We start from the raw sequence: 25993 nt of genomic DNA on the forward strand, positions 1-25993 counted from the left end.
GGGGCTGGCGGCGGCGGCTGCGGGCGGAGGCAGAGGCAGAGGCGGAGGCGGAGGCGGCGGGGCGCTGGCGCTGGAGCAGGAGCTGGGGCGGGCACTCCGGGAAGACAAAGGCTGCGGGGCGGCGACGGAGGCGGCAGCGGCGGCGGCGCGGGGCAGGGCGCGGCGCTGAGGCCGCGCGCCGCGGGCGCAGCGCGCACGGAGCCCCGGCTCGAAGTTGGAGCGACGCGGCACCGGGAAGCGCACGGAGCCCGGGCCGGCGGCGGAGCCCGCGGACAAGCAGGGGCAGCCGGTGAGCCAGTCTGCGGGGCGCCCTCGGGGCTCCCCAAAGTTTGCAGCTTTGCGCCGCGGGACGGGGCGCGAAGGGCAAACCCCGTCCGGAGGCGAAGTGGGGCCGCCGGGCGCGGGGCACTGCCCTCCTCGGGAAGCAGCCTGGACCTTCTCAGCCCTGCCCAGCGTGGATGCAGAGGTGGGGCAGCCCTTCCTGAAAGCCGGGAAGCTGGGAGAGGCTTGGGGAGACCAAGGACGGAGAAGGGGAGGGGACCCTGGCAGAGTCAAGGTCCCCAGCCGGCGGGGGCCTCGGAAGAGTTGAGGGTTCCTAGCCCCAGGATTAAAGCTGAAGGAGAACATAGAGGGGGATATAGGGGGGTGAGGGTGGCCAGAGTCAGGCAGAGGAAGGATCCCAGCCAGGACGAGATGAGGAAGAAGATAGGAGGGACCTAGGCAGAGCCCAGGTCCCTAGGCACAGGGCTTGGAGATAAGAGGAAAAATAGAGGGACCTTCAGAAGAGTGAGGGCTCCCAGCCCCAGGATTAAAGATGGGGGTCCGGGGACAGGCAGAAGGATCGCCAGTCTTAGGGCTAGAGATAGGAGGAAAACCTTAGGAATGTGAAGCAAGGGGAGCCCCCCCCCCCAGTTACAGGACTGGAGGGGAGACTAAAGCAGCTTGAGGCTCCTAGTCTGAGGGTTCTCTTGATTCTCAGAATCACAGTCTATCTAAACCTGGGCACATTGGATTGGGGGTGACTCAGGGTGGGGGTACTCGGAGAAGCAGCCTCACCTCCCCCATCTTTGAGAACGCCTCTGCCCAGGGCTAGTTGTATGCCCCAACTTGCCAACTCAACGCAGCAGCTGCTTCTCTCTGTGGGCACCACCCCCTCAGTGCCCAGCCCAAGTGTCAGCAAAGGAGGGGGCTGGGTGCCCAAGTATCCAGGACCTTGGGGCCCTGAGCCTTGAGAAAAAGGGTTTCACTTCAGGGGCTCCTGGAAGCTGTGACCTTGGTTCCGGCTCAGGGTAATTTGATCTCCTAGCACTTCTCCCCTTCAGGACTGGGGGGGGGGGGCTTTTGGAGGATTCTTGGCCCTGACCCCCCCACCCCGGTCCAGTGTCCAGTCTAGGCTCTAAGAGTTTAGAGTCACTAAACCCTCTATCTCACTCCCTGGCCGCCCTCTGGGGGTGTCCAACTTCAGACTGCCTGATCTGGAAGGGATTCTCATCTCATCCAGCACCATTATTTTACTGAAAGGAAAACTGAGGCCCAGAGAGAGGAAGGGATGTCCCCAAAGCCATACAGCAAATCACTGGGAGAGCTCACACTAGAATCTGGGTCCCTTGATTTCTGGCCCCGGGTTTTTTCTAGCCTAGCTTTGCAGCGGATCTACTATCTGACCCCAAAGAACTCTTTCAAAACAACCAAACAGCTGGGGAAGTGGCTGAAGGCCAGCTGGGAGGGGGAGGCAGAGTTTGCTGCCCTTCGGGATGGCACCCCTCATCTCACTCCGCATCCAACCCCACCAGCCCAGCCAGGAGCCCCCAGAGCGGCAGCCAGGGAGAGGGAACGTGGGGAACCCAGATGGGGATGCGCCTGTCTTTATGTTCTCACTGGGAACCCCAGGGATGGGGAAACTCTGAGGGAGCCTGGAGGAAGGCGGCACTAGGCTAGGCAAGGGACTCAATTCACTATTTCCTTCTGGAAAACCTTGACAGGAAGCAGAGACCAGGAAGGGGTGGGGGTTGTAGGTGGCAACGTACAAGGATGGGGGTTGGCTGCCCCCCAGGGTGGGGGCGGAAGGGGGTCCGGTTTCAGGCCGTGCCCATGTGACCAGCACAGCTGCAGAGGGAGGCCTGAGGGGGGAGGTGGGAGGGAGGGAAGAGGGTCTGGGTTGGGCAGAGGGAATTCTCACCCAGACTGAAATACCCCCAAGCTCCCTTGGGGTCACCCCCTTCCCGGGACACACAGGCCGAAGGGGCTTCAGCCAATTTAGCCCCCTCTCTCTCCTGCCTAGACCCCAGCGGCAGCAGCAGGTTTGTGGGTGTGTTTGCATGGGTGTCTGTGTGTGCTGGCGGGTGGCAGAAAAATGGGTAATAAGGAAAATGCTGGATTTAGGGTCAGCAGCTGGCATTGAATTCCCTGTGTGTGCCTTAGCACCTGTGTGACCTTGGCAAACTGCTTAACATTTCTGGAATGGCTTCCTTCTCTGTAAAACCAAGGGGGGGGGGGTGAGCGAGACCGTCTTCTAAGCAAGTTTTCAGCCCTGAAGTCTGTGAAGCCTATAGTCCGGGTTCAAGGCCCCCCCCATCAGCTTTTGGAGAAAGCTGGGGTTCTGTTTTATAAGTGTTGAGTATGATTAGCCCGGCTATGTTTACTGCCTCCCCAGGCCCCACGGGGTCCCCCAGAGCTTCAGTCTCTCGTAGTTATGGGGAGGCAGGAATAGAGTCACAGGACCCCACTTTCCCTCACTCCCCTGCCAGCCTGTGGGGCTTAAGTATTAGCTGGCTGAGCAGAGAGAAGACCCATGAACAGCCTCACCCCTTGGTCCTGGGATCTGACCCAAAGCCTCCAGCCAGCTCTCTGAGGCTCTCTGATCCTGGCCTGGGGGCTCTGAGTTATCACTACATCCTTTGGTTGGAAGGAGCCATCTTACAGAAGAAGAAACTGAAGCCCCTGGGGCTCATTCAAGGTCATACTAGTAAATAGTAGGAGTAGGAGAGGTAGCATTCAAATTGGGGTATCTCCAGGGATATTTGGGGATTTGGAAGGCCCTCCAGGACTGGACAAAGGAGGGCAACCAGAATGGGAAAAGGCCTGGAGCAGGGGGAGGTGCTGAAGCCAGCTCCAACCCCACCCCATGTGCAGCCAGTTAAATTTTCAAGAAAAACATTTAATTCTAAGAAAGTGACAAATGTTATCCATCAGGGCCTGATTGGTTATGATGTTACTGATTGTCTATATGTAAAGTGATAGAGATAGTGTAAACAATGCAGACTTAATTTAAAAGTTGGTTGTAAGAGGGCTGCTGGGTGGCTCAGTAGATTGGGAGCCAAGCCTAGAAATGGGGAGCTCCTGGGTTCAAATCTGACCTCCGATACTTCCTAGCTAGGTGAACCTGGGCAAGTCACTTAACCTTAATTGCCAAGCCCTTATCATAATTCTGCCTTACCAGCGATCCTAAATTAATATTGATTTTAAGACAGAAGGAAGGATTTAAAAAAATAAAAATGTGTTGTGAGTACTTCTCCCCACTCCCCAGAGACATATTTACCAGCGTATACAACGCCATCTAAAAATCAGTTCCAGGAACCTAGAAATAATAGGGACTAAGTAAATGCCTGCTGCTCGGTTGGTGTCATGGTGGAGAAGAGACTTCATAGAGAACGCAGCTGTCTTTAAGGATATGAAAGATGCTCGTGGAAGAGGGGTAACCTTTTCCAAGCACAAAACTGGGAGCAGCGAGTGGATTTCGTACAGACGGAGGTTTTGGAAAGTAAAAATTTGCTAACAATTTCAGGCTGACCCAGAGTTGATTGGGCTGTCTCTAGACCGGGTGCTAGGTTCTTCCTCCTGGAGGATTCCAGATCAGGTTGGGCCAGATGCTTTGGGAGGTTCCTTCTGTATGTGGCGCTCTAGATTCACACGGACTCTTCCCCTTACCAGGGACTGAACCCCAGGACCCAGAAGCCAGCTATCACCCCGACCCCCTGGGCCCCTTCTCTCGGCTCCTCTGCCACAGCCTGACCAATGTCCACGAGGTGAGCCAAGACCCTCTCCCCCCCAGCCTGACCGCTTGCCCCTCCCCACCCCAGCTCAGGAGTGTCCCTGATGGGCATCCTCCCTGCCCCAGCCATCTCCCCAGGGCTGAGCTGGCTTCTTCCGCAGGGAGCAGCCCCTCTTCAGCACCCGGGCCCATGTCTTCCAAATCGACCCAGCAACTAAACGGAATTGGATCCCCGCCGGCAAGCACGCCCTCACGGTCTCCTACTTCTATGATGCCACCCGGAATGTGTACCGGATCATCAGCGTGGGGGGGACCAAGGTCTGTGACTCGGGGGGCCTCAGGTTCCTGGTCGAGAGGGAGGGGGTCTCTTTGAGCTCAAAGTCTATGAAATGACTTTCTTCCTGCACCCTTAACCTTTGTCCACATCACCCACTTGGACACAGAGGTCTCCCTTCCCCAGGGGGTCAGAATCTGAAGGTAGACAGCTGTGTGGACACACAGACAGTCAGAGACACACACCCTGGGAACCCTAAGAACCATCCCTTAGGGCCTCCTCCCCCTGGTCTGTTTCTCTCCCCCCCAGGCCATCATCAACAGCACAGTCACCCCCAACATGACCTTTACCAAGACTTCCCAAAAGTTCGGGCAGTGGGCGGACAGTCGGGCCAATACCGTCTATGGGCTGGGTTTTGCTTCTGAGCAGCATCTGTCCCAGGTCTGGCTTCTAGGGAGCTTCTCAGGGTGGATGTGGGAAGGGAGAAGGGGTTGTGGCTGTGGGGGGAGCTTGGGAGGAGATCCAGGGAGGGGATAAGCTACAGTGGATCTGGGCCACTATTCCCGGCCGTGGCACCGACTGCTTTCTCCTGGCCCTTCCTATGTCTATCTAGTTTGCAGAGAAGTTCCAGGAGGTGAAGGAGGCCGCCCGGCTGGCCCGGGAGAAGTCTCAGGATGGCGGAGAGCTCACCACCCCAGCCCTTGGCCTCTCCTCCCACCAGGTCAGACCTTTACTTTGAGGGAACGGTGGGAAAGGAGAGGGAGGAACTAAGTTGTGGCTCCCCTTCCTGGGAGCTGGGGAGCCAGTGCTGTGGGAGATCCATGCAGTGTCCCTACTCTGCCCCCCATCACTTTTCCCTCCTGCCTGAGATCCTCCCCACAGCCGTTCTGCTTTCTTCCCTTCTTTGTCCAAGTTTAGTATGACCCAATATAGCTTCCCTTCAGAGTGCCCAGTCTTGGGCTGAGGTCTGTAAGAGAGAAAAGGGACCCAGATATAAATATATATATAAATAAATATATAAAAAAGGGTCTCTAACCTGTTCTTGGTTGGAGTAGGAAAATTCATACCCAGAGAACAGGACAGCAGGAGCAACTCTGGCCCTAAAAAACTCTGGTCCATCATGTGCTTAGGAAGTCAGAGCTAGGGGGACCTTAGAACAGAGAATGTCACAGCCGGGAGAGACCTTAGAACAGAGAATGTCACAGCTGGGAGGGAGCTTAGAACAGAGAATGTCAGAGCTGGGAGGGAGCTTAGAACAGAGAATGTCAGAGCTGGGAGAGTCCTTAGAACAGAGAGTGTCAGAGCTGGGAGGGAGCTTAGAACAGAGAATGTCAGAGGTGGGAGGGAGCTTAGAACAGAGAGTGTCAGAGCTGGGAGGGAGCTTAGAACAGAGAATGTCAGAGCTGGGAGAGACCTTAGAACAGAGAATGTCAGAGCTGGGAGGGAGCTTAGAACAGAGAATGTCAGAGCTGGGAGAGACCTTAGAACAGAGAATGTCAGAGCTGAGTTTGTTTCATTTAAAAAGTTGAAATTGCAAAGGAAGACCAGTTCTGCCCTGTTTAGACGTCATTCCCTTGGGCAGCTGCCATCACGTGCACCCCAATGCCAGGACCCCAGACATATGGGTGAGACCTCAGGCCCGGATAACTGAGATGTGTGCGGCTCACCTGCTCACTAGAGACAGAGACCTTTTTTTATCACTCAGGGAAGTTAGTAAATTTTTATGCCATCACTGAAGTGAATAATTGCTTCTTTATGAAATGGGGAATACTGGTGAGAAGCAGGATTGGAAGGGAGAGGAAACAGCAAGATCCACCCGAGTCCTGTGGCTGACTTTGCCTTCCTCTTGCTGCTGACTTCCCCTTCACTCCCACATTTCTCTTTCTCCCCTTAGTACAGCCTCAGGCAGAGCTCTCCTGGCCCAGGACTTGCCCCTTCTGCTCCTCCCTCTAAACATGGATTGAGCTGAAAGGCCGGCAGCTTTGTAGATGGAAGCTATTAGGCCCTTAGCCGGGGCTGCATCACTAAGCCTGACCATCTCCCGTGTCCCCTTCCCTCTGGCTCAGACCCAGCCCTGCCTGTCCTTCCTCCTGGGAGCCAACGAGCCAGAGGTGGGGGCTCCGTTGGTGACTCTGACCTGTTCCTCTCCCAGGTACCCCCAAGCCCCTTGATTGGCACCAACGGCCCCGGGGATGAGAAGCTGTTCCGAAGCCAGAGTGCCGACGGGCCTGGCCCTGCGGAAAGGGAAAGGCTCAAAAAGATGCTGTCGGAGGGGTGAGAGTTGGGGAGCCCTCGTGGGCGGCTGGAGGCGACTTTGGGGAAAGGCCGGCTCTCACACCCATCCGTGCCTCGCTCGCCCCGTCCCCCTGGCCTGGCAGGGTCTCCCCCCGCATGTGTCCCCACGTGTTGTCTCCCCAGCTCGGTGGGCGAGGTGCAGTGGGAAGCCGAGTTCTTCACCCTTCAGGACAATAACAACAAGCTGGTGGCCGCCCTGCGAGAGGCCAATGCCAGTGTGGAGCGGTGGAAGGAGCAGCTGGAGGCCTACCAGGAGGAGACGGAGCGGCTTCGGCTGCGGGTAGGCCGGCGGGGGGCGCTGGGCTCTGAGGGAGTGATGGCCGGCCGGACCCGAGGCAGGGAAGGGAGGGGGGCTTTGGGGGCCGTGCCTGGGCCTCTCGTCGCCCCTCGCCCACGGGAAGCTCCCTCCTGAGACAGAACAGCTCCGGGCTGCTTTGGGGTGTTGGGGTGAGGACTAAAGCCGGGGCCCGCCGCCCCCCTCACAGGTGGCCGAGCTCGAGGCCCCGGGGCCCTCCGAGACGCCCAGCGACGGTGGGAAGGATGGGCTGAGCCAGAGGCTGGAGGAGCTGGAGATGCTGATTAAGACCAAGGACGAGGTACACGCGCCTGGAAGAGGGGTGGGAGGGGGCCACGCTCACTTCCATTGCTACCGAGTTCTGTTTAGAGCCTTCCTGGAAAGCGCTTTGCTCGGCCCATCTTGGAGGGCTGCACAGCATATTTCCTGAGGATTATGCCCGTTCCCAGGGGGTCACCCAGTGAGCCGGGCGGAGCTCCCAGGCGGGGAGTTTTTCCCTTTCCTCCATCCTAAGGCTTCTCTAATCCCTCATTCTTCACCCCGACCTCTGACCCCTGCACCAGACACCTGACCCTCCACCCTGACTCCCGCCCCACCCCTCCCGCTCTTAGGAGATCCAGATGTTGAAGAACCAGAAGGGCGGCCTTCGAGAGGCCGAGAGCGAGCGGGAACGGGAAGAGGCGCTCCAGAAACTCCAGGTGAGCCCCGAGGCCCGGGGCCCAGGGCGAGGGGATGGCTGGGAGGGGCTCGGGAGGAAGGATGGGAGAGCCGCCCCCAGGAGTGAGAGTGGGGGGCCGGGAGGGGCCGGGCTGAGGACCCAGAGGGTTGGCGGCCAGAGGCGAGCCGTGCCTGGTGGGCTGCGGGCGCTTGGGAGGAAGCCGGCCCCGGGCTCTGCGGTCAGGCGGGGGGCAGCCCCGAGCCCCTCGAGGAGGCAGTGAAGCCCGCGTCCTCCCTCCCAGGAGCTGGAGAGCAGGTACACGGAGATGGAGCGGCAGCTTCAGGGCGCCCAGCGCAGCCTGGAGGAGGCCCGGGGGGAGCGGGAGCGGGCCCGGGCCGAGGTGCTCAGGGCCACCGAGCTCCTGGACCTCAAGATCTGTGAGCTGAGCGAGCTGCGCCAGGGCCTGGCCCGGCTGGCCGACGGCACCCCCTGACCGGCTGGGGCGGCCTCCAAACCTGGCAGCCAGGGGTCTGTGGTGGGTGACGGGGCTTTTGTAGGGGGCGGGAACGTTGGCAGTTTTTTTGGTAGTTTTCTATTTAAAGCGATCCTTTCCCCCGACCCGCTCCAGCTCCTGGTGGGAGCCTGGATTCGGGGAGCTCCGGCCAGGCCCAACTGCCTTCGGGGATCTGAGTCACAGGAGGAGGGAGTAGAGACTTTTCCCAGACCGGAAGCTGGGTCAGGCGCTGACTCAGCCCCTCAGGCTGGGGCCCCGTCCAGATGGGGAGGGTTGGGGGGCAGGCAGGCCCCTCCCAGGAAGGGAAGAGGGGCCGGAACCGGCTCTGCCAGCATCTTCCTACAGCCCCGAATGCCCTGGAGAGGGGCATTCCCCTAAAGCTGGCATGAAGGGGATGCCCTGAGTGTGAAGAGAGGGGCTGGCCTGCTGCTGGAGGGGCGCCCGAGGGGTGGGGGGAGGGACAGTTGTGTTGGGGGAGGGGTTCCTTTGTGAGATTGGGGATTTGTAGGTTTTTTAGTATCTGGGCAATGGCTGTCCAGGGAAATTAAATTTCTAATCTTACTGTGCCCATGCCTGTGGCTTATTCAGTTCGCTTGTTCACCAGCCTCCGTGTGCTCAGGGGAGGCTCCCGACAAGCTGCCCCTCCTTGCGCTGCACACTTGGAAGAGAGAAGGGTCTGGGGTGAGGTCCAGGCCTCCCTCAGGCCCCAGTGCTGCCCCCCTACCACCCCCAGATCAGGATTCGAGACCGAGAGAGGAAAGGGATGGGCCCAGAGCCAGAGGCTGGGAGAGGGAACACACCTCAGGCCATTTAGTCCAGGGGCGCAACCTCAGGTCTGAGAACTTGGGGGAAAATGCTGTTTCTTTCAAGAGAACTGATTTCCTTTGTAATCAACACATGATTTCTCAGGTTTGATGGCCAAAGAAGGGCCCGATGCACAGAGGGTTAAGAACCTCCCTCAAGGTGGTACACTGAATTGAGGGCCAGGGACAGGAGGCTCCGGCTTCAAATCTAGCCTCAGACACTTCCTCACTGTACGACCCTGGGACAGTCACTTCACCCCCATTGTCTAGCCCTGACCCCTCTTCTGCCTTAGAACCAATCACAGTACTGCTTCCAAGATGAAAGGTGAGGGTTTAGTAGTCCACTCCTCTCACCCTATTTTTAACTGATTTCATTGGTGCCTTTCATTTTGCTATCACGGTATTTGCCGTGGACCTTCTATTGCAACAAGAGGTAAAACCACTGAGGCTGATCATGGTGGTGGGCTTCTACCTGACGAGACAAGGGGGCATTTCTCGTTACCTGTTCTCTAGCATCACTATCGGTTGGGATTTCTTGGCCCTTTTTTGTTCTTCAGCCCTATGTGACTTTAAGGGACCCCATTTGGGGTTTTCTCAGCAAAGATCCTAGAGTGGTTTGCCATTTCCTTTTCTAGCTCATTTTTACAGAGGTGGAAACAGAGGCAAACAGGGTTAAGTGACTTGTCTAGGGTCACCCAGCTAGTGTCTTCCTGACTCCAGGTCCAGGCTTCTATCCACTGCCTTTAGCTTCCTTTAAAATAACACTCTCATTTATACTATTAGTCATTGTTTGAGGGCAGCAGCCAGATAGAGAGAGCCACCAGGCTTGCAGTCAAGAATTAGCGTTCTGAGTCCAAATCTGGTTTCAGAGGCTTCCTGTGTGACCCTGGTCCAGTCACTTAACCGTGCTTGCTTTAGTTTCCTTAGCTATAAAATCAGCTGGAGAAGGAAATGGCAGACCTCTCCAGAGTCTGCCAAGAAAACTTCAAAGAGCATCATGAAAAATCGGCCGGGTGAACACAACAAAGCCATGGTTTACGTTGTTTTTAGTTCTTTTGGTTCATTGGTTTGTACAAATCATCCTAGGCCGCTCCATTCCTATCATTTCTCCAAGTAATATTTCATGACTCCCCCACCTAGCCGCTAGGGGGCGCACTGGTCATTGAGAGCACCCTACCAGGAGTCATGAAGACCTAAGCTGAAATAGGACCTCAAATGGGGCAGCTAGGTAGCCAGGTGGATAAAAGGCCAGACCTGGAGCCAGGAGGCCCTGGGTTCAAATGTGATCTCATATGCTTCCTACTTGTATGACCCTGGACAAGTCACTTAACTCCACTTGCCCAGCTTCTGCCTTTGAATGGATACTTAGTAGTAGTTCTAAGATAGAAGGTAAGTTTTTTTAAAAAAAAGAAAAATAGCCTCTAATTAAAATTATTTATATATATATATATGTATACACACACACGCGCGCACACACACGCACACTAAAAAAGTCAGGCATGGACTAGCTGTGTGACCTTGGACTAGTCACTTTACAACTACCTACTTTGTTTCCTCAGTTTCGGAATGGAAATACCAAATAGCACTTACTTGGCAAGACTACTGGGGTTAGGGGTACAGTGCCCCCACAATCTGGAAAATCCAAGTAAAATGTTTAGGCTTTTGTGTTCTTTTTGCAAACTTTAACTTTAAAAAAGAAATTGTGTATATTTATGATATTAAAAGATAAACTATGTTAATATTATATAATACTATAGATACATTTTATGCATTTCGAAGTTCCTAAACATTTCCTGTGCCATCTGCACCTTCCACAAAACTCCCCCTGAATTCCCATTTAATTTCTTATGCTGATCTTCGATGCAGCGAAACTTGATGGGCAAAGTCTTGATGTAGAAGGGAGGCCTGTGATTGTAAAGTGCTTAGTACAGGGCCTGGCCCATAGGAGGAACTACAGAATGGCAGCTCTCACAATGATGCCGACGACGGTTTGTCCAGACATTTCCAGTCTTTTGGTACTGAAGAATGCCTTTATGGATGCTTTAGTATATGTCCTAGGAGCAAGGAGGAGACGAAGGCCTGGAGAGAAGGGCCTTAGCCATGCTCACACAGAAATGGGGGAAAAAATCAGGCCTAGAATCCAGGTCTTTGGCTCCTCCTCTCGTATTCTTCCTGTTTTGCTGCCCCATTCCCCATCTTCCCTCATGCCCTTTGCAATGCCACAGGGGCTGGAGAGGGCATGAGGAATTCAGAAGTTGCAGAACTCAATAAATAATACTCTTTATTGTAGGTTGGTCAAAAGGCACAGCTGTGGCTGGAGCCAGGCATCCTCTAGCAGCCTTCTTGCTCTGGCTCCATCCCAGCATTGCGGAAAGGGTGGGGGTGGCAGTCTTCAGCCCCAGATGTTTGCTCTGGGGCAGGGCAGGGGCAAGGTCTGACCCTGGGCCTTGAGGCCCTCACTTTTTCTTCTTCTCTTTGGCCTTCGGTGATGGCAGTGGCTGCTGTTGCCGCTGCTGCTTCCGCTGCTGTTTCCTCTTCAGTCTCAAGGCCTTCCGCCTCTGCAGTGTCTGCATCACCCTCTCCTTGAACTGCTGATTCTTCTGCCTGATCTTAGCCAGCTCTGCCTTCCTCTTGGCCTCAAGGTCTGGGTCCTGCAGAGCCAGAACACATGCCAGCCCGCCAATGCTGGTCAAGCCCTGCCATGCCATGCCACCCCATCCCCACCTCCAGGGCCCCAAAGCACCTACCTTCCCTTCCAGGATCAGCTGCTTTCTCTTATTGATCTCTTTCTTCTCATCAAAGTCTGTGGCCTCCAGTTTCTAGGAAGTAAAGAAGGGCTGGGATGTAGGTCAAAGGAGACACCCTAGGGTCCTCATGAACCTCTCTATCTTCAGAGCCCAGTGAGAGAATGAGAATCACATGAGTCAGGGCTGGTGGAGACTTCAGAACACGTCTAGTCTAGTTCCTGTCTCTTTTTTAACCCTTACTTCTGTCAGAGCTGATATTAAGTATCACCAGCTGTCCCAATCTCATTCTGTAAATGAAGAAACAGGCCGCCTGGGCACTGAGCCAGCGTCACCCAGCTGTGAAGGGCAGAGCCCAGAGCTGTGCCCAAGGAGCACCCTCAGCCTCAGAGGCCTCCTTGGGGCTGGGGTGGCTCTAGCAGGGAGTCCTGCTCTGGGCAGGGGCTCCAGACCATTCTCTCAGGAGTCACCCTGACTGGCCCGCTCCTTCCCCAGGCCACTGGGCCCACTCACAATCTCACACTCTCTTCGGACCACGTTGACCTGGGTGAGGATTTTGAGGACGGTGGCCTCCTCCACACTGAAGTCTTTCAGCTTCATCTCTGCAGGGGGCAGAAAGGAAGGGATGGGTGAAGAGGAAGAGAGCGCACCCAGCCCTGGGAAGACCCATGGAGCAGGCAGAGAGGGGCTGAGGCCTTTCCAAGTCACCTGGGAGGTGCCAGCCTGGCAGATACCACACGGGGTATAACTTACTGATCTCTTCCTCAATGGCATGCAGCAGGTGTATGTCATACTGAGTCACCAGGGTAATGGCAATGCCGTCGCGCCCTGAGAAGAAGTCGAGGAGTCACCAGATGGGGCCAGGCTGGCACTTCTGCTCCCTGCCTCCCCCCATTCTGGCACCTGCAGGGCTCCCAAGGTTTGTTGGGGGCAGCCTGTATAGCAGGTAGGCCTGGCAAGGCGGGGGGTGTGCTGAGGGGTTCCAAGGAAGTCTGAGGTCCAGCCCCACAAGGCCCGTCCCTCCCTGGGGCTTCACTCTATGGCATTACCAGGCTTGGATGCTTCTGCTCACCTGCCCGGGCAGTCCTCCCTACCCGATGGATATAGATCTTAGGAAGGCCTGGAGTATTATGATTGATAACAACCTGCACCGTGGGGATATCCAAGCCTCTGGGAAAAACAGAGAAGGCCAAAGCAGGGTGAGAATCTTATCAGCAGAATAAACATCTCTTTTCTAATTAAATAGATACCCCTCTTCTAAATAAACAGCTTCTTTCCTAACAATTTTACAGGTATCCCTTTTCAAAGCATCTTGCTATCCAGTAACTCTTTTCAGAATGAATGGAATGCCAATAATTATCAACCCATTTGATGGATGAGCAAATTGAGGCCCAGAAAGGGGAGCACACTTGCCCAAGTTCACTGCAATTAGTGACCAAGTCAGGACTAGAAATCAAGGCTCCCATCCAGAGCTCTTTCCAGCATTTCCTTATTGTCCTTGGGCCCAATTCACCCTCTAGGGTGGCTCTAGGGGTCTGTGCTGGGGAAGGGGGTCTGGGACCCCATGCCTGGAGTCAGTCTTGGGGTTTTTTTCCTCCTACCGAGATGCCACATCCGTTGCAATCAAGATCCGGTAGACGCTAGACTTGAATTTGGCCAAAGCAGCAAAGCGAGCTTTCTGTTGGGGAGAGAAATGCTTTGTGAAGCCATCAGGGTCCCCTTCCCCATCTCAGAGCACAGTTTGATAAAAGGAGGGGGCAGGCCTAGGTTTGGGGAGAGCATCTTTCTGGCCCAGGTCCGGGTGAGGGTGAGCCCCAACAACTTGCCTGCTTCATCATGGAATGTAGTGCGACAGAAGGGAAGTTGAACCTCCTCAGCATCATGTTCAATACCTGGCAGGTCCTGCAAAAGAGAAAAACAGCCTTCTGGAGGCACCAGGGGGTTTTGATGACGGGGTAAACTGTTGAGAGGGACTGTCTAGGGGGCAGCTAGCTGGCACAGGACATAGAGCATGAGACCTGCAGTCAGGAGGACCTGGATTCAAAGGTGGCCTCAGACATTTCCTAGCTGTGCCTCAGAACTGACACTAAGACAGAAGATGCAGGTTTTTTAAAAGGCAGTGAGAGGAGAATAGTCCAAGCCATTGGGGCTGGGGTTGTATCCCGTCCCCACTCCTCCCCTATCATGGGAAATATAGGCTGACCCTGAGCAGGGGTTTTGCTGAGGAAGCCCCTAGGGGTGGAGTGAGACCCCAGGACCCTGCCAACTCTGAGTGTGGTCCCTAACTCACTTGCACGTGCTGGTGAAGATGATGATGGACCAATCCTCATGCTCATCTTGGAAGGTCTGAATCAGGTGGACAAGGTAGGCATCCTTGACCTTCTCAGGCACCAGCAAGTAGCGCTGGTCCAGCTGTTCCACAGTGCGGACCCTGAGGGCAGTGAATGGGAAATGATAGCTTAAAAGACAGGCAGACTGAAAGATAACACCCGAAGATAGCTGCTTCCCCTCAAGCTTTCCTAGTGGTGGGGCAGATGAAAGCGACCCAAACAACAGCCATGGGGTGGACCGTTATGGCTCTAGAGCTGCCAGCACTGCTTGGTCTCTAAGGATCACAGGCTCCCTCATGCACCCAGATTCTCTAGGCCCAGGTGTGGACACACTTTCCTGCCTGAATAGAAGTTTCTGGGTATAGAAGCACTTCCTGGTTAGCAGCCAGGCTGAGGCCTGTCTCCCACTTGATTCTCCCTCCTTTCCTTTCCAGGTAGGAGTTGCAGGGAGATGAGAGAAGCAGGTGTGGTAGGGGTGGCCCTTCAAAGAAAGTCAAAAAAGAATCTGGCTGGGAGATGGGTGGTATTAGCAGCACCTTCTCACTCAGGGTGTGTCACTCACTCAGCTGGGGCCTCCCAGAAGAAGGGCTTATTAGTAGCAATGCCCTGGAGAACCTTTAACGTGTCGGTAAGGGTGGCGCTGAAGAGAAGTGTCTGCCGCCGGGCTGGGGCTGCATCAAAGATCACTTCCAAGTCTTTGGTGAAGTCGGTGCAGCCCTGTTCCAACAGCCGGTCGGCCTCATCCATCACCTAGCAAAGAAAGGGGAGCCATTATGGAAACTTGAGTTTCTCCAGCCTTAGGATTAGCACAGGGCTTTCCTTGGGATAGGCTGGGGTAATATGGGAAGAGCATTAGCTCCATCTGATAGAATGGGTAGCACAAGGACAGGAAGGTCCAGCACACAATAAGAAGAGAATATAAGAGAATAAAAGAGAAGATTAGCTTGGAGCTGGATCCTTAGACTCACAACCTCAAGGTCTACTGCCTCTTGGTGGAAGGAGACCACCCATGCCAGCTCCTAAGGCTGGGGGGAAAGACTAGTGCCTGCCACAGGGTCTGGAGGAAGATGGAAACCCCAGGGCCGTGCGCAGAGCAAGCATGTAACCAGCGTCTGCTGCATGGAACATGTATTGAGGTCCAATTCCCCATCATGGAGGTAATGGATGACAGATTTTCAAAGGCCTGATGGGAAGCCCCTGGCTCATGGCAGGAGACTCCCATAGAGAGACCTCAGGTCAGGGCAAATGGGGAACGGGACAGAGAGGTCAGGGCTCACCAAAAAGCGTATCTTCTTGATGTTGAAGGTATTGGAGCTTCGGAGGTGATCAGCCAAGCGGCCTGGCGTTGCAATGACCACGTGGGGCTTGCGGGATAGTTCCAGGGCCTGGGCCACCATGTCTGTAGGAAACCAGAGAAGGAAAAGAAAGCAAGAAGGAATAAAAGTAACTATCAGGACCCACAGAGACCCTTCCTTTGTTATCACAACTGAGCTATTTAGGGCATAACTGGGCCTGGAGTTCACATACCCATTCCTCCAACGATGATACAGTCTTTCAATCCCAAGGGCTTCCCAAGGACACGGAACTGCTCAGCAATCTGATAAGCCAGCTCCCTGCAAAACAGAGCCACCCCCCACCAAACACACACACATTACACCTAGATAGTGCTTTGGAAACTTTATTAAGCCTGGAAATAACTCTAAAGTAGGCACTACAGGCATTATTATTTATACTTAAAGATGGGGAAACTGAGGGCAAAGACTCTCTTTCTTTTTCAGATTTATATCCCTAGTGCTTGGCAAAGCCTGGCACATGGTAGGCATTTAATAAATGTTTAGTAATTGACTGACTGAAAAAGAATAAGTGACTTGCCTAAGATCACATAGTAGTGCAAAGGGAAGGAGGAGGATGAAGCCAGACCTCCCGAATTCCAAGTCCATGGTATCAGCCCCAGGTTCTCATGTTCATTGGGTTGTCAGCCCACATGTTCTTGAGGCATATTCTCTGCCTAGGGAGTCAGAGATGGAAGGCCCCAGAAGGCATCTGGTCCTGCTTCTACTTGAACAGGAATCCTCTCAACAACCTCCTCCACAATGGTCACATGACCTTTGCCTGAGTCCTTTTGGGAAGTCAGCCTGTCTCTCTCTGGCTGCCTGCCTTAGGAAGGTCTTCCTCAGGTAAAGCCTCTCTCTGTGCCTTTGTGCAGCTTCTGTTGACTAGCTGTGCTCTTGGGAGCCAACCAAAATGAGATTAGTACTTGGTTCATGGGACAGCCAACTACTAGAGGTCAGTCAGCACATCCTCTCTTGTCCATGCTAAACATTCCCACCTTCTTCAACCAATCTAAACACAGCACAAACCAGACTCTTCTCCATCCTGGTCATCTGATGTATATCCCTCAGTTTATTTATTAATGGCCTTCTTAAGAGGCAGTGCCTAGAAGTGATCTTCCATGGGTCAGTTTACAGTCTACCAATATACCCCCAGTTCTTTCCCAGATGAATTATTGTTCCTCATTTTGTACCTGTGAGGTTGGGTTTGGTTGTGTTTTTTTTTTTAACATAAGTTAGGACTTTACACTTATCTCCCTTATCAAATTTCATCTGATTAACTTTAGTCCAGTGCTAAAAATGGTCATTTTGGTACCCAGGGCATCGTGGACTCTGTTAAGAGTATGGATAGCTCCTGGTATAAAAAAATATTATAGCCTCTAGAGTGTGTGTAGCCTGCCCTACCTGCCAAGCATATAACCAACATGCCTTTCGTGGAAAAGCTTATGGTGGGCGTCCTCTAGCTTACGAATCTTTTGAGGACCTGCAAATTGACTAAATAACAATGCCAAAGGCTGGACAATATAAATTTTGTCTAGTCATAGAGGATCAACTGACCAGATGGCTAGAAGCACTTCCTACTGCCCAAGCCACAGCAGCTTTTGTTGCCAAGGTGCTTTTAAAAGAAATCATTGCTCGGTTTGGCCTGCCTGCTTATATTGATTCGGACAGGGGAAGTCACTTTACTGATTCAGTTTTATCTGAAATATATTCTTGTTTGGGGATAACTCCCAAATTCCATGTACCATATCACACCCAGAGCTCAGGCTAAGTCGAAAGGATGAATAGAGAACTTAAAACTATGATTGGCAAATTATGCACCGAGACACATTTAAAATGGCCTGAAATTCTCTCTCTGGGTCTATTTTATCTTAGAAGCAGGCCCAGAGGAGATTTACACATCTCACCATATGAGATGCTTTTTGGATATCCCCCTCTACAGGCTAAACCCTTTTCTCCTGCATATACGTCACTATTAGGGGGAGATGCTTCTATTGCTTCCTATATACAGGAATTACAGCATAAACTGCATGAATTACATGAATCTGGAGCTGCAGTACAAGCAGGACCAATAGATTTTTCACTTCATGACCTGAACCCAGGAGACAAGGTGTATATAAAAAATTTCCAGTGCACTGGAGCAAGTCAGCCTTCCTGGGAAGGTCCATTTCAAATATTGTTAACTACTCCAACAGCTATAAAAACTGGAGAAAAAGGATTCTTGGATTCATTGCTCACATGTAAAGAGAGCACCTTCTATTGAAATTGATTGACTGTATCCTATCACAAGCATTGGAGATAATAGTCCATAGGAAAGTGGACACCATTTTTGGAAACACATTGAATTCCTGAATTTTATTTTACTATTGCCTTTTACCTTTCTAATAGAATACTTGATTTTTTTCTATTTTTTAAAATTTCTTATTCTTAAAGTACATATAATCAATATTAATTTTTGATTCTGCAGTTATGTTTAAAATATATTTGCTATAATATTAATGCATACCCAGAAAGCCCTAGCCTATGGTTACCTGTCATTTATTGTTAAAATATTATAAGACTGTGATTAATGATTCTGTCTGATTCCAGATGAAAGGAACAACAGAGTCACCATACAGTGCAAGAAGCACAAGGTCATGGAGCCCAACCAGTCCCATTGGGATTGATGAGAAACTGCATAGTGCCATGGAGCACAAGGTCAAAAAAGACCATACCAATCCAAGTAAGGTTGTTGAACTTCTATGTCAATACTAAAGGACTTGAACCTAGTGTGAGACTCAAAGTTGCGACGTTTGACTGTTAAGTTGTAAGACACTTCATACCATACTACCAGTCAAGTACCGAAGGGTGGCCATCCCCTATCCCTGAGAATGAAGGAAAATCATACCTGGGAATGACACTCCCCCTTTTACATAAAAATCTAGTCCTTTTTTCTCTTATGATATGGCAACCTGCCGTAGTCTTGGCTGCCAATGGGTAAGTGCAATATTACTGCATTTTGTCCAGATTTATGGGACAGAATTTACTTTAATTGGACCCTAATACAAGGGCCTGTTAAAATTTATTAAATTAGACCCTAATACAAGGGCCTGTTATGAATTTATTCTTGTTTACTTAAGATTTTTTTACACATAGATTTTTGCTATTTTGATCCTTATTTTGAATTTTTATTTCTCTCAAAGTTTAATTTTCTTCTATTTGTTTTTCTTTTTATGTTTTTTGTTTTTCTTTTGATAAATGACTCATACACCTGTTATGAATAAAATGGATGGCTATATTCAACGATGTATTCTAAGTTGATCCAGGTGCTGGTCAACACCCTCTTCAGGGGGGATTGTATTTTATAAAAATCCAAGTTTTAAAATTTTTGTTTAAGAAAATTTTCAGGAAAAGAAGTCTGCTTTGAATCCAGAAATTGAACTATATGGACTATTTCCCTGCAGAAATTTGCACTGAATCAAGATGATCCCAAATGAACTTTGGGGTACAACTAATTGAACTTGAGGGGATTGAACACAATTATTTTGAATTATAAACTCTTGTGCCAAAGGGGATTGCCCCCAATTGACCTTTTGTCAANATCATGCAGGGTCAGCTGTCCCAGGCCAGTCTTGTGTTATCTTCAAATCTTTGAGAGATGCCATCCATGCTTTAGTAACTGCTTAACATGTTCAGATAGCCAAGCACACTCAGATCCTTTGTGCATGGGATGGAATTGCTTAAAGACCCCAAAGTACACGATGTGGCATCACCCTGGCTTTCCCAGGTTTGGAGACAGAGAAGGCTCTGCACAGACAGTGAAACCATATAATCTCAAAGCTGTGAAGAACCTTAAAGATTATCTAGTCTAGAGTCAACTATGTGGTTCAGTAGCTTGAGAGCCAGCCCTGGACATGTGAGGTCTTGGGACCTGTAAAGATAAAATTATCTCTCCCTTTGTCTATTTTTAGTTCATCAAATCAAGAATTTAATGTACCCCTACTTAGTAGCTAGCTAACCATTAGGTAAGAGAGCTCAAGTCACTTACTAGTTTACAACCCCAAAGGCCACAAGCATAAGTACAATGATCTTTTGTCAGCCCTCATCCTCCCTGATCTTTCTGTAGCTTCTGAAACTGCCGACACTCTCCTCCTTCTGGAGAGCCTCTCTTCTCTCAGCATTCATGACACTGCTATGTCATGGCTCTCCTTGTGCGGTCTGACTACTCCATACCACACCCCCTTACCTTTAAGTATTCCCCAAGACTCTGTCATAGGAAAAATAGATTTAAAACTGAAAGGAACCTCAGAGGCTATCTAGTTCAAACCCTTCAATTTACAAATGAAGAAACTGAGTGCCATGGAGGCTCAGTGACTTGCCCAAGGTTGTAAATGTAATGAACATGAGAGGTGGGATTTGAATCTGGCTTAGGCTCATTCTCTACTCTCAGCAGTTAGGTGACAGTGTCTGGAATCAGTAAAGAAGGCTAAAAATTTAGCCTCGGACATATATAATAGTAGTGTGTCCCTTTAGTTTCCTCACCTGTAAAATGGGGATAATAATGGCAACCATCTACTAGGGTTGTTTTGAGGACAAAATGATAGATTTGGGATTTTTTTTTTGTTTGTTTTCTAACATTTTGAATTTCAGATTCTTTTCCTCTCCCCTCCCTGGGGTGGTAAGCAATTTGATATAGCTTATCATGAGCTATCATACAAAACATACTCTCACATTCATGCTATAAAAGAAGATACATATAGAAAAAGTGGGGAAATGGTCTGCTTCGATCTGCATTCAGACACCTTCAGTTCTTTCTCTGAAGGTAGAGAGCATTCTTTGTCCCAAGTCCCTCAGAATTGTCCTAGATCCAAAGATGGCACATAGAGTGCTCTCTGTGAGCACTTGACCACCCTCCTGCCCCAGTTCATTACTAGAAAGGCAGAGGGACTCGGACAGAGCTGCTCCCTTCCCCCTCTCTACTGTGCCTGATGACATTCTTTTATATCCCCCACCCCATCTGCCCAGCAGCCCTATGGGAGTGCATGGGTGGTAAGGAGGGCAGAGAACAGGCCACAGAGCTTGAGGGGAGCAGAGTGCTCAGGCCACTCCCCTCCCCCTCTCTATACTCACTGAGAACATTTCTCACTTCCCCTGCCCATCCACCCAACAGCCCAACAAGAATGCTTTCTCCCTCCCCTCTGTGGGATAATGGTTGGGGGAGCATGCCTGGCACTCCATTGGGGGGTGGGGTTGGTGCCCAGCATGCCATCTCTAAAAGATTCGACATCACTGTCCTAGATCATTGCATCACTCAGAATAGTTAAATCATTCATAGTTGATCATCCAACAATATTGCTGTCACTGTATACAATGTTCTCCTAGTTCTGCTCACTTCATTTTGCATCTGTTCATAGAAATCTATCCAGTTTTTTCTGAAATCGTTCTGCTTGTCATTTCTTATCACACAACTGTTTTCTATTCCATTCATATACAACTTGTTCAGCCATTCTCCAATTGATGGGCATCTCCTAGATTTCCAATTCTTTGCCACCACAAAAAGAGCTTCTATACATAATTTTGACCAAATAGGTCCTTTTCCCATTTTTCCAATTCTCTTTGGGACACAGACCTAGTAGTTTATCTATCCTTTAAAGCTCAAATGTCACAAAGCTATTCCTAATGCCCATCCTATACACAACAACAACAATCTCAAGCCTATCAGAATTCATATAGCTCAATCATGATATACTGGGTATTACAGTTATCTGCATACCTCTCTTCTCCTCTCTACTAGACTCTGAAGTCCATTCTGTCAATAAACTTTCATTAAGTACCTAATCTGTGCCAGGCCCAATTCTAAATAAAGGGGATGCAAGAAAAGGCAAAAGATAGTCTGTGCCCTTAAGGAGCTCAGTCTAATGGGAGAGGCAACAGGCAAACAACAGTGTACAAACAGAATATGGATTGGATAAATCAAAGATAATCAACATAGGGAAGAGCAGGAATGATCTAATACTGCATCTCCTCTAGTTGGAGAACAGTACAAATGTTTGTGGCATTGAATAGCTCTACTCTAGTCTTACCTGACATTGCAAAGTTAAAAGAGCGGTAGGTCTGGATCTGGAGATCATTTCTCCAGATTTCCCCCCCAATATTGAGAATGATACCCTTTAAGACACTCACAGTGAACAAATAGAAAAAGAGCAAGATTTCAATTAACATTAAATACTACCGCACTGGAAATGTGAACATGGCCTTACCTGGTGGGAGTCAGCACAAGGCAGAAAATGCCAAAGGGGTCCTCAGACAACTTTTGCAGAATAGGCAAAACAAAAGCAGCAGTCTTGCCACTGCCAGTCTTTGCACACCCCATGCAGTCTCGACCTGAGATAACAACAATAATGACTTTTTGTTGGTAAAAACATTTTACCAAGTGATTTTAAATATATTTTCTAATTTTATCCCTGTGAGGTAGTATAAAAATTATTCACCCCAGCTTCCATGGGGGAAACAACTCTTCTAAGGAGCTCCAATTAGTCCATAGCACAGTCAAACCTCCAATAGGCTAGAACCAAGGTAGATTTCTTTTTGTTAAACCCTTACCTTCTGCCTTAGAATTAATACTGTGTTTTGGTTCTGAGGCAAAATAGTGGTAAGGTCTAGGCAACAGGGGTTAAATGACTTGTCCAGGGTCACACAGCTACGAAGTGTCTGAAGCCAGATTTGAACCTAGGACCTCTCATCTCTGGGCCTGGCTCTCAATCCATTGAGTCACTGACCCACCAGGTAAATCTTTTGATTCTCATGCCAAGGCTCATTTCTCTGGACCAGCTGCTGCCTAGGATAAAGGGGCCTGGAAGAAATGACTTATTTATTTTTTAATCAATTAATAAGAATATATTAAGCTGTATGTTAGGCACTGTGCTAGGTGATGGAGATACAGAGACATAAATAAAACAATACCTGCCCTCAGCGAGCTTACAATCCAGCCAGGGGAGAAAATATGTACATATATAGGTATGGTCAAAATATATGATAGACTTCATGATCTCTGAGGATGCTCATCCTAGCTCTGGACTCACTCTCACAGACCAAGGCCAGCTATATCTCTTCCCACTACAGGCTCTAGGGATACCCCCTAAGAAGTCAAGAGTGATTCTCAAATGCTAATCTGCTCAAGATCCCATTCCATTGAATTCTTCTCAATGGTAACCAGCAAATATATGTGCCTGTTTTATTAATCAATTAATATCAATTACCCTCTCCCTGAGAGGGTAAGCAATTTGCTATTGGTTATACATGTACTATTATATAAAACATACTTCTTGGAGGAATTTAAAGCCCATGAGACAGAAGAGGAAGAAATCTAGAGGTAGGAAAGAGTGTTTTCTAGAGAGGCAGAAGGAGGGGGAGGATAAGGGATAAGGAAGAACCCACAAGGATGAAGGGCAAGGAGTATGGAAGTGAAAGAGCAGGGAATAAGAAAGGGAATTGAAGAGATGTAGGACATTTGGGGGCTCAAATGAGATCATGTGGAGAAAGTGTTATATAAATGTCAGGTATTATTATTAAGGAAGCAGAGTAGACTCCAGGGGAAGAGGGAAGAGAGAGGATGAAGACTGATGCACGATGGAGGTAGAAGAAAATAGGGAATGAAAAGGAGGGAGAACAGGAGGTGATGAAAGAATGAGCAAAGGAGAATGCAGACTGGTGGCTGAGGGAGATGAAGGAGGGATGACAATAGATAATAATTCTATAGTGTCTTAAAGTTTGCAAAGTGCTTGACATATCTCATTTTATTTATCCTTCTAACAACTCCTGTTAATATTGATTTTTTAAAAAATCCTTACTTTTTTTCTTAGAATGGATACTAAGTTATCCATTCTAAGGCAGAAGGCTGGTAAGAGCTGGGCAATGGGGGTAAGTGTTTTGCCTAGGGTCACACAAGCTAGGAAGTGCCTGGGACAAAGTTTGAACCCAGGCCTTCCCGTCTCCAGGGCTGGCTCTCTAACCACTGAGCCATCTAGCTACCCCTATTATTGCCATTTTACGGATGAGGAAATTGAGGCTGAGAGGTAAAGTTCGGAGTGGAATGCAGAGGTTAAAATTTGAAGTCGAACCTCCAGTCTATAGCTCTAATCACTAAGGGGCCGGCAGGCGGAGGGTGGGATTAGGCCACTCACCCTCTAGAATAGCGGGGACACAGTTCTGCTGCACCGGCGTGGGATGCTTCAGACCCAGCTGGCGACACTGCTCCACCAGCCACGACGCCAGCCCCAGCTTGGCGAACTCCGCCATCGCTCTGCCGCTTCTGGGATTTCAACTTTTTTCTCCTCTTCCACTCGCGCGGACACTACCAGCTCCGGAAGACTACGCGCTAACTTACCCTGCTACACTTCCGGAACATTCCTTACGTCACCTCCGGTACACACCACCCTCTTCTCCCAGTCCCACTTCCAGTGGTCTTCTAGGCAAGAACTACGATTCCCAGAGGGTTGCGCGGGCGCGGGCTGCGTCACTTCCTCTTCGTCTCTGTCTACGTGTAGGTAGTAAGATGGCTCCTCCGGCTCCCGGTCCAGGCCCGGCCCCCGGCGGCCCAGGGGAGGTGGACGAACTATTCGATGTGAAAAACGCCTTCTACATCGGCAGCTACCAGCAGTGTATCAACGAAGCGCAGCGCGTCAAGGTGCGGCCAGAGCGGGCCGGGAGAGCGGGCAGGGTGGGGGATTCGGGACCCGCGGCCCGACAGAGCTCGGCTAGGCGGGGAGCAGCATCTTCTTCAGCCCAGGTTGAGGCCGTGGTCAAGGCCAGGGCAAGGGTTTAGTACTCCAGCCCAGCTGCCAGGCCCGTTAGAGTAGGATCTTCTTCCAGATCCTCGCTGCCCATTTTACTGACTGAAAAACTAAGGCCCAGATTTGCTCGAGCGACTGGCCAGAGGCTGATACTTTCGATTCACCGAATATTTCTTTAGCACCTACAAAGTACCGGGCTCTGGGGAGACTAACGTTTATGGGATTAACAGGCAGAGGGTCATGGGTACCTGGGCCAAACCCCTTTCCATTTTGCAGGTGAAAAAACCGAGAGGTCAGAGCAGTTAAGGATTTGATCCAGGTCCGCAGGTAATGAGTAGCAAATGGAGATTAAAAGCCTTCTTTCCAGTTTACCTTCTAATGGGGACAACACAAGGAAGTTTAAATGAGCAACACTGAGGAAGTTGTAAGCCTTGACAGGGGCCAAGAAAATAGACAAAGTGCTCTAGAAGGCTTTGACTTCAGGGCTGGAAGAGACTTAAACAAATCGTTCAACACAACCTGTACCTGAATGGACAAGAATTTCCCCCTTTCCCCCCCCCAACTCCTACTTAACAAATGGTCATCTGGCCTGTATAAGGAGGTCTTTAGAGCCTGGGATTTCACTACCTACTAAGGAAAACAATTCCACTTTTGAACAGTTCTTATAGTTAAAAAGTTGTGTCCCCCCCCCTCCCAGTTAATGATCGAAATTTCTTCCAGCTTCTCCTGGGAAACCTGATTAAGACTTAATCATAGGAGCAGCTAGGTAGCACAGTGGATAGAACACCAGATCTGGAGTTGGGAAGACCTGGGTTCAAATTTGGCCTCAGATACTTCCTAGCTTGTGACCTGGGCAAGTCAACTAACACTGATTGCCTAGCTCATGCTACTCTTATGTCTTAGAATTGGTACTAAGACTGAAAGAAAGGGTTATTAAAAAAACTAACTAACTAACTAGAGCTAGTCAAGCTTAAATAACTTTATCTGGAACATTAGAGAACCTGAGTGCTACCCAAGGAGGAGCTGGAATGGGAAGTGTGTCCAGACGATAGTAGGAATTGTCTAGTTTAGACAGGAACTTAGATTAGGACTTGCTGAAAGAGACCACAGCAAAGCAGGGCCTTGAAATTCTTTCTCCCAGGCCCAAGCTTTCTCTCCTGCTGAGGGTAGGTGAGGAGATGATATTGGAGGGAGGCAGAGGGTCAGCTATACATTTCTCTACCCATATTATAGGACCTTTAAATAATTAAATTGTCTACCTTGGACAGCTCTTTAAGAGGGGTATAAAGTAGGAAGTGGTCGTTTTTTAATTCATTAACTGGGTAAAAAAATCTTACCACTAGGGCAGCTAGGTGGCACATTGAATAGAGTGCTGGGCCTGGAATCAGGAAAACTTGAGTTCAAATTCAGGCTTAGACACTTACTAGCTGCCACTTAATCTTTGCCTCAGTTTCCTCATCTGTAAAATGAACTGGAGAATGAAATGGCAAACCATTCCAGTATCTTTGCCAAGAAAACTCCATTGGGGCAGGGGAGAAGAGGCGGGGAACAACTGGATGGCTCAGTGGATTGAGAGCCAGGCCTAGAAACAAGAGGTCCTAGGTACAAATCTGGCTTCAGACTCTTCCTAGCTATGTGACCCCAGCTGGGCAAGTCACTTCACCTTCATTGCCTAGCCCTTACCACTCTTCTGCCTTAGAACCAGTACACAGTAGAAATTCTAAGATGGAAGGTAAGGGTTTAAAAAAAAATCCACTTGGAGTTATAAAGAGTCAGATGTGACTGAACTACAAAAAAAGTTGTTTTTTTCCTTTGGCCTGGTATTTGGGAAAACCTGAGCCTGGTACTCTCTAGAATTTCTGGCTTCATGACTCTCTAAGATATCTTCTTAAGTTAAATCGTTAAATCCTTTTTTTTTTTTTTTAAATCCTTACCTTCCATCTTAGAATCAATAATAAACATTGGTTCCAAAGCAGAATAGTTGTAA

The 25993-nt window shown here is 50.1% G+C and overlaps 3 protein-coding genes across 8 annotated transcripts in view; 2 read left to right on the forward strand and 1 right to left on the reverse strand.

The window, feature by feature from the left end:
• The first annotated feature begins 166 nt into the window (after positions 1-166).
• Positions 167-8461, forward strand: HOMER3 (homer scaffold protein 3). 4 transcript variants are annotated; one of them, XM_044658627.1, is made up of 10 exons: positions 167-289; positions 3931-4025; positions 4153-4309; positions 4575-4706; positions 4879-4986; positions 6418-6539; positions 6684-6840; positions 7046-7156; positions 7467-7553; positions 7815-8461. In XM_044658627.1, exons 2-10 carry the CDS (start codon positions 4015-4017, stop codon positions 8004-8006), a joined length of 1077 nt encoding a protein of 358 aa, XP_044514562.1. In that variant the 5' UTR covers positions 167-289; positions 3931-4014; the 3' UTR covers positions 8007-8461. The 4 variants fall into 4 exon arrangements, with proteins under 4 accessions (XP_044514562.1, XP_044514561.1, XP_044514560.1 ...); XM_044658626.1 differs by lacking the exon at positions 167-289 and adding an exon at positions 319-466; XM_044658625.1 differs by lacking the exon at positions 167-289 and adding an exon at positions 2174-2300.
• Positions 8462-11094: 2633 nt separating this feature from the next.
• On the reverse strand, positions 11095-23591 carry DDX49 (DEAD-box helicase 49). The gene is made up of 13 exons (XM_044658629.1): positions 23398-23591; positions 21475-21598; positions 15432-15517; positions 15182-15303; positions 14467-14654; positions 13865-14005; positions 13401-13476; positions 13176-13252; positions 12647-12744; positions 12328-12402; positions 12088-12176; positions 11578-11649; positions 11095-11481 (listed from the first exon to the last, which is right to left on the reverse strand). The coding sequence occupies exons 1-13, from the start codon at positions 23510-23512 to the stop codon at positions 11287-11289; spliced, it is 1458 nt and encodes a 485-aa protein (XP_044514564.1). The 5' UTR covers positions 23513-23591; the 3' UTR covers positions 11095-11286.
• A 159-nt stretch (positions 23592-23750) lies between these two features.
• The window catches only part of COPE (COPI coat complex subunit epsilon), a 31658-nt gene continuing 29415 nt past the window's right edge, over positions 23751-25993 (forward strand). For all 3 annotated transcript variants that reach the window (XM_044672255.1, XM_044672275.1, XM_044672265.1), the window contains exon 1: positions 23751-23900. In XM_044672255.1, coding sequence (XP_044528190.1) covers positions 23769-23900 — 132 coding nt within the window. In that variant the 5' untranslated portion in view covers positions 23751-23768. The remainder of the gene's footprint in view (positions 23901-25993) is intronic.

Source organism: Gracilinanus agilis, chromosome 1 (assembly GCF_016433145.1).
Source record: "Gracilinanus agilis isolate LMUSP501 chromosome 1, AgileGrace, whole genome shotgun sequence".
Classification (NCBI taxonomy): domain Eukaryota; kingdom Metazoa; phylum Chordata; class Mammalia; order Didelphimorphia; family Didelphidae; genus Gracilinanus; species Gracilinanus agilis.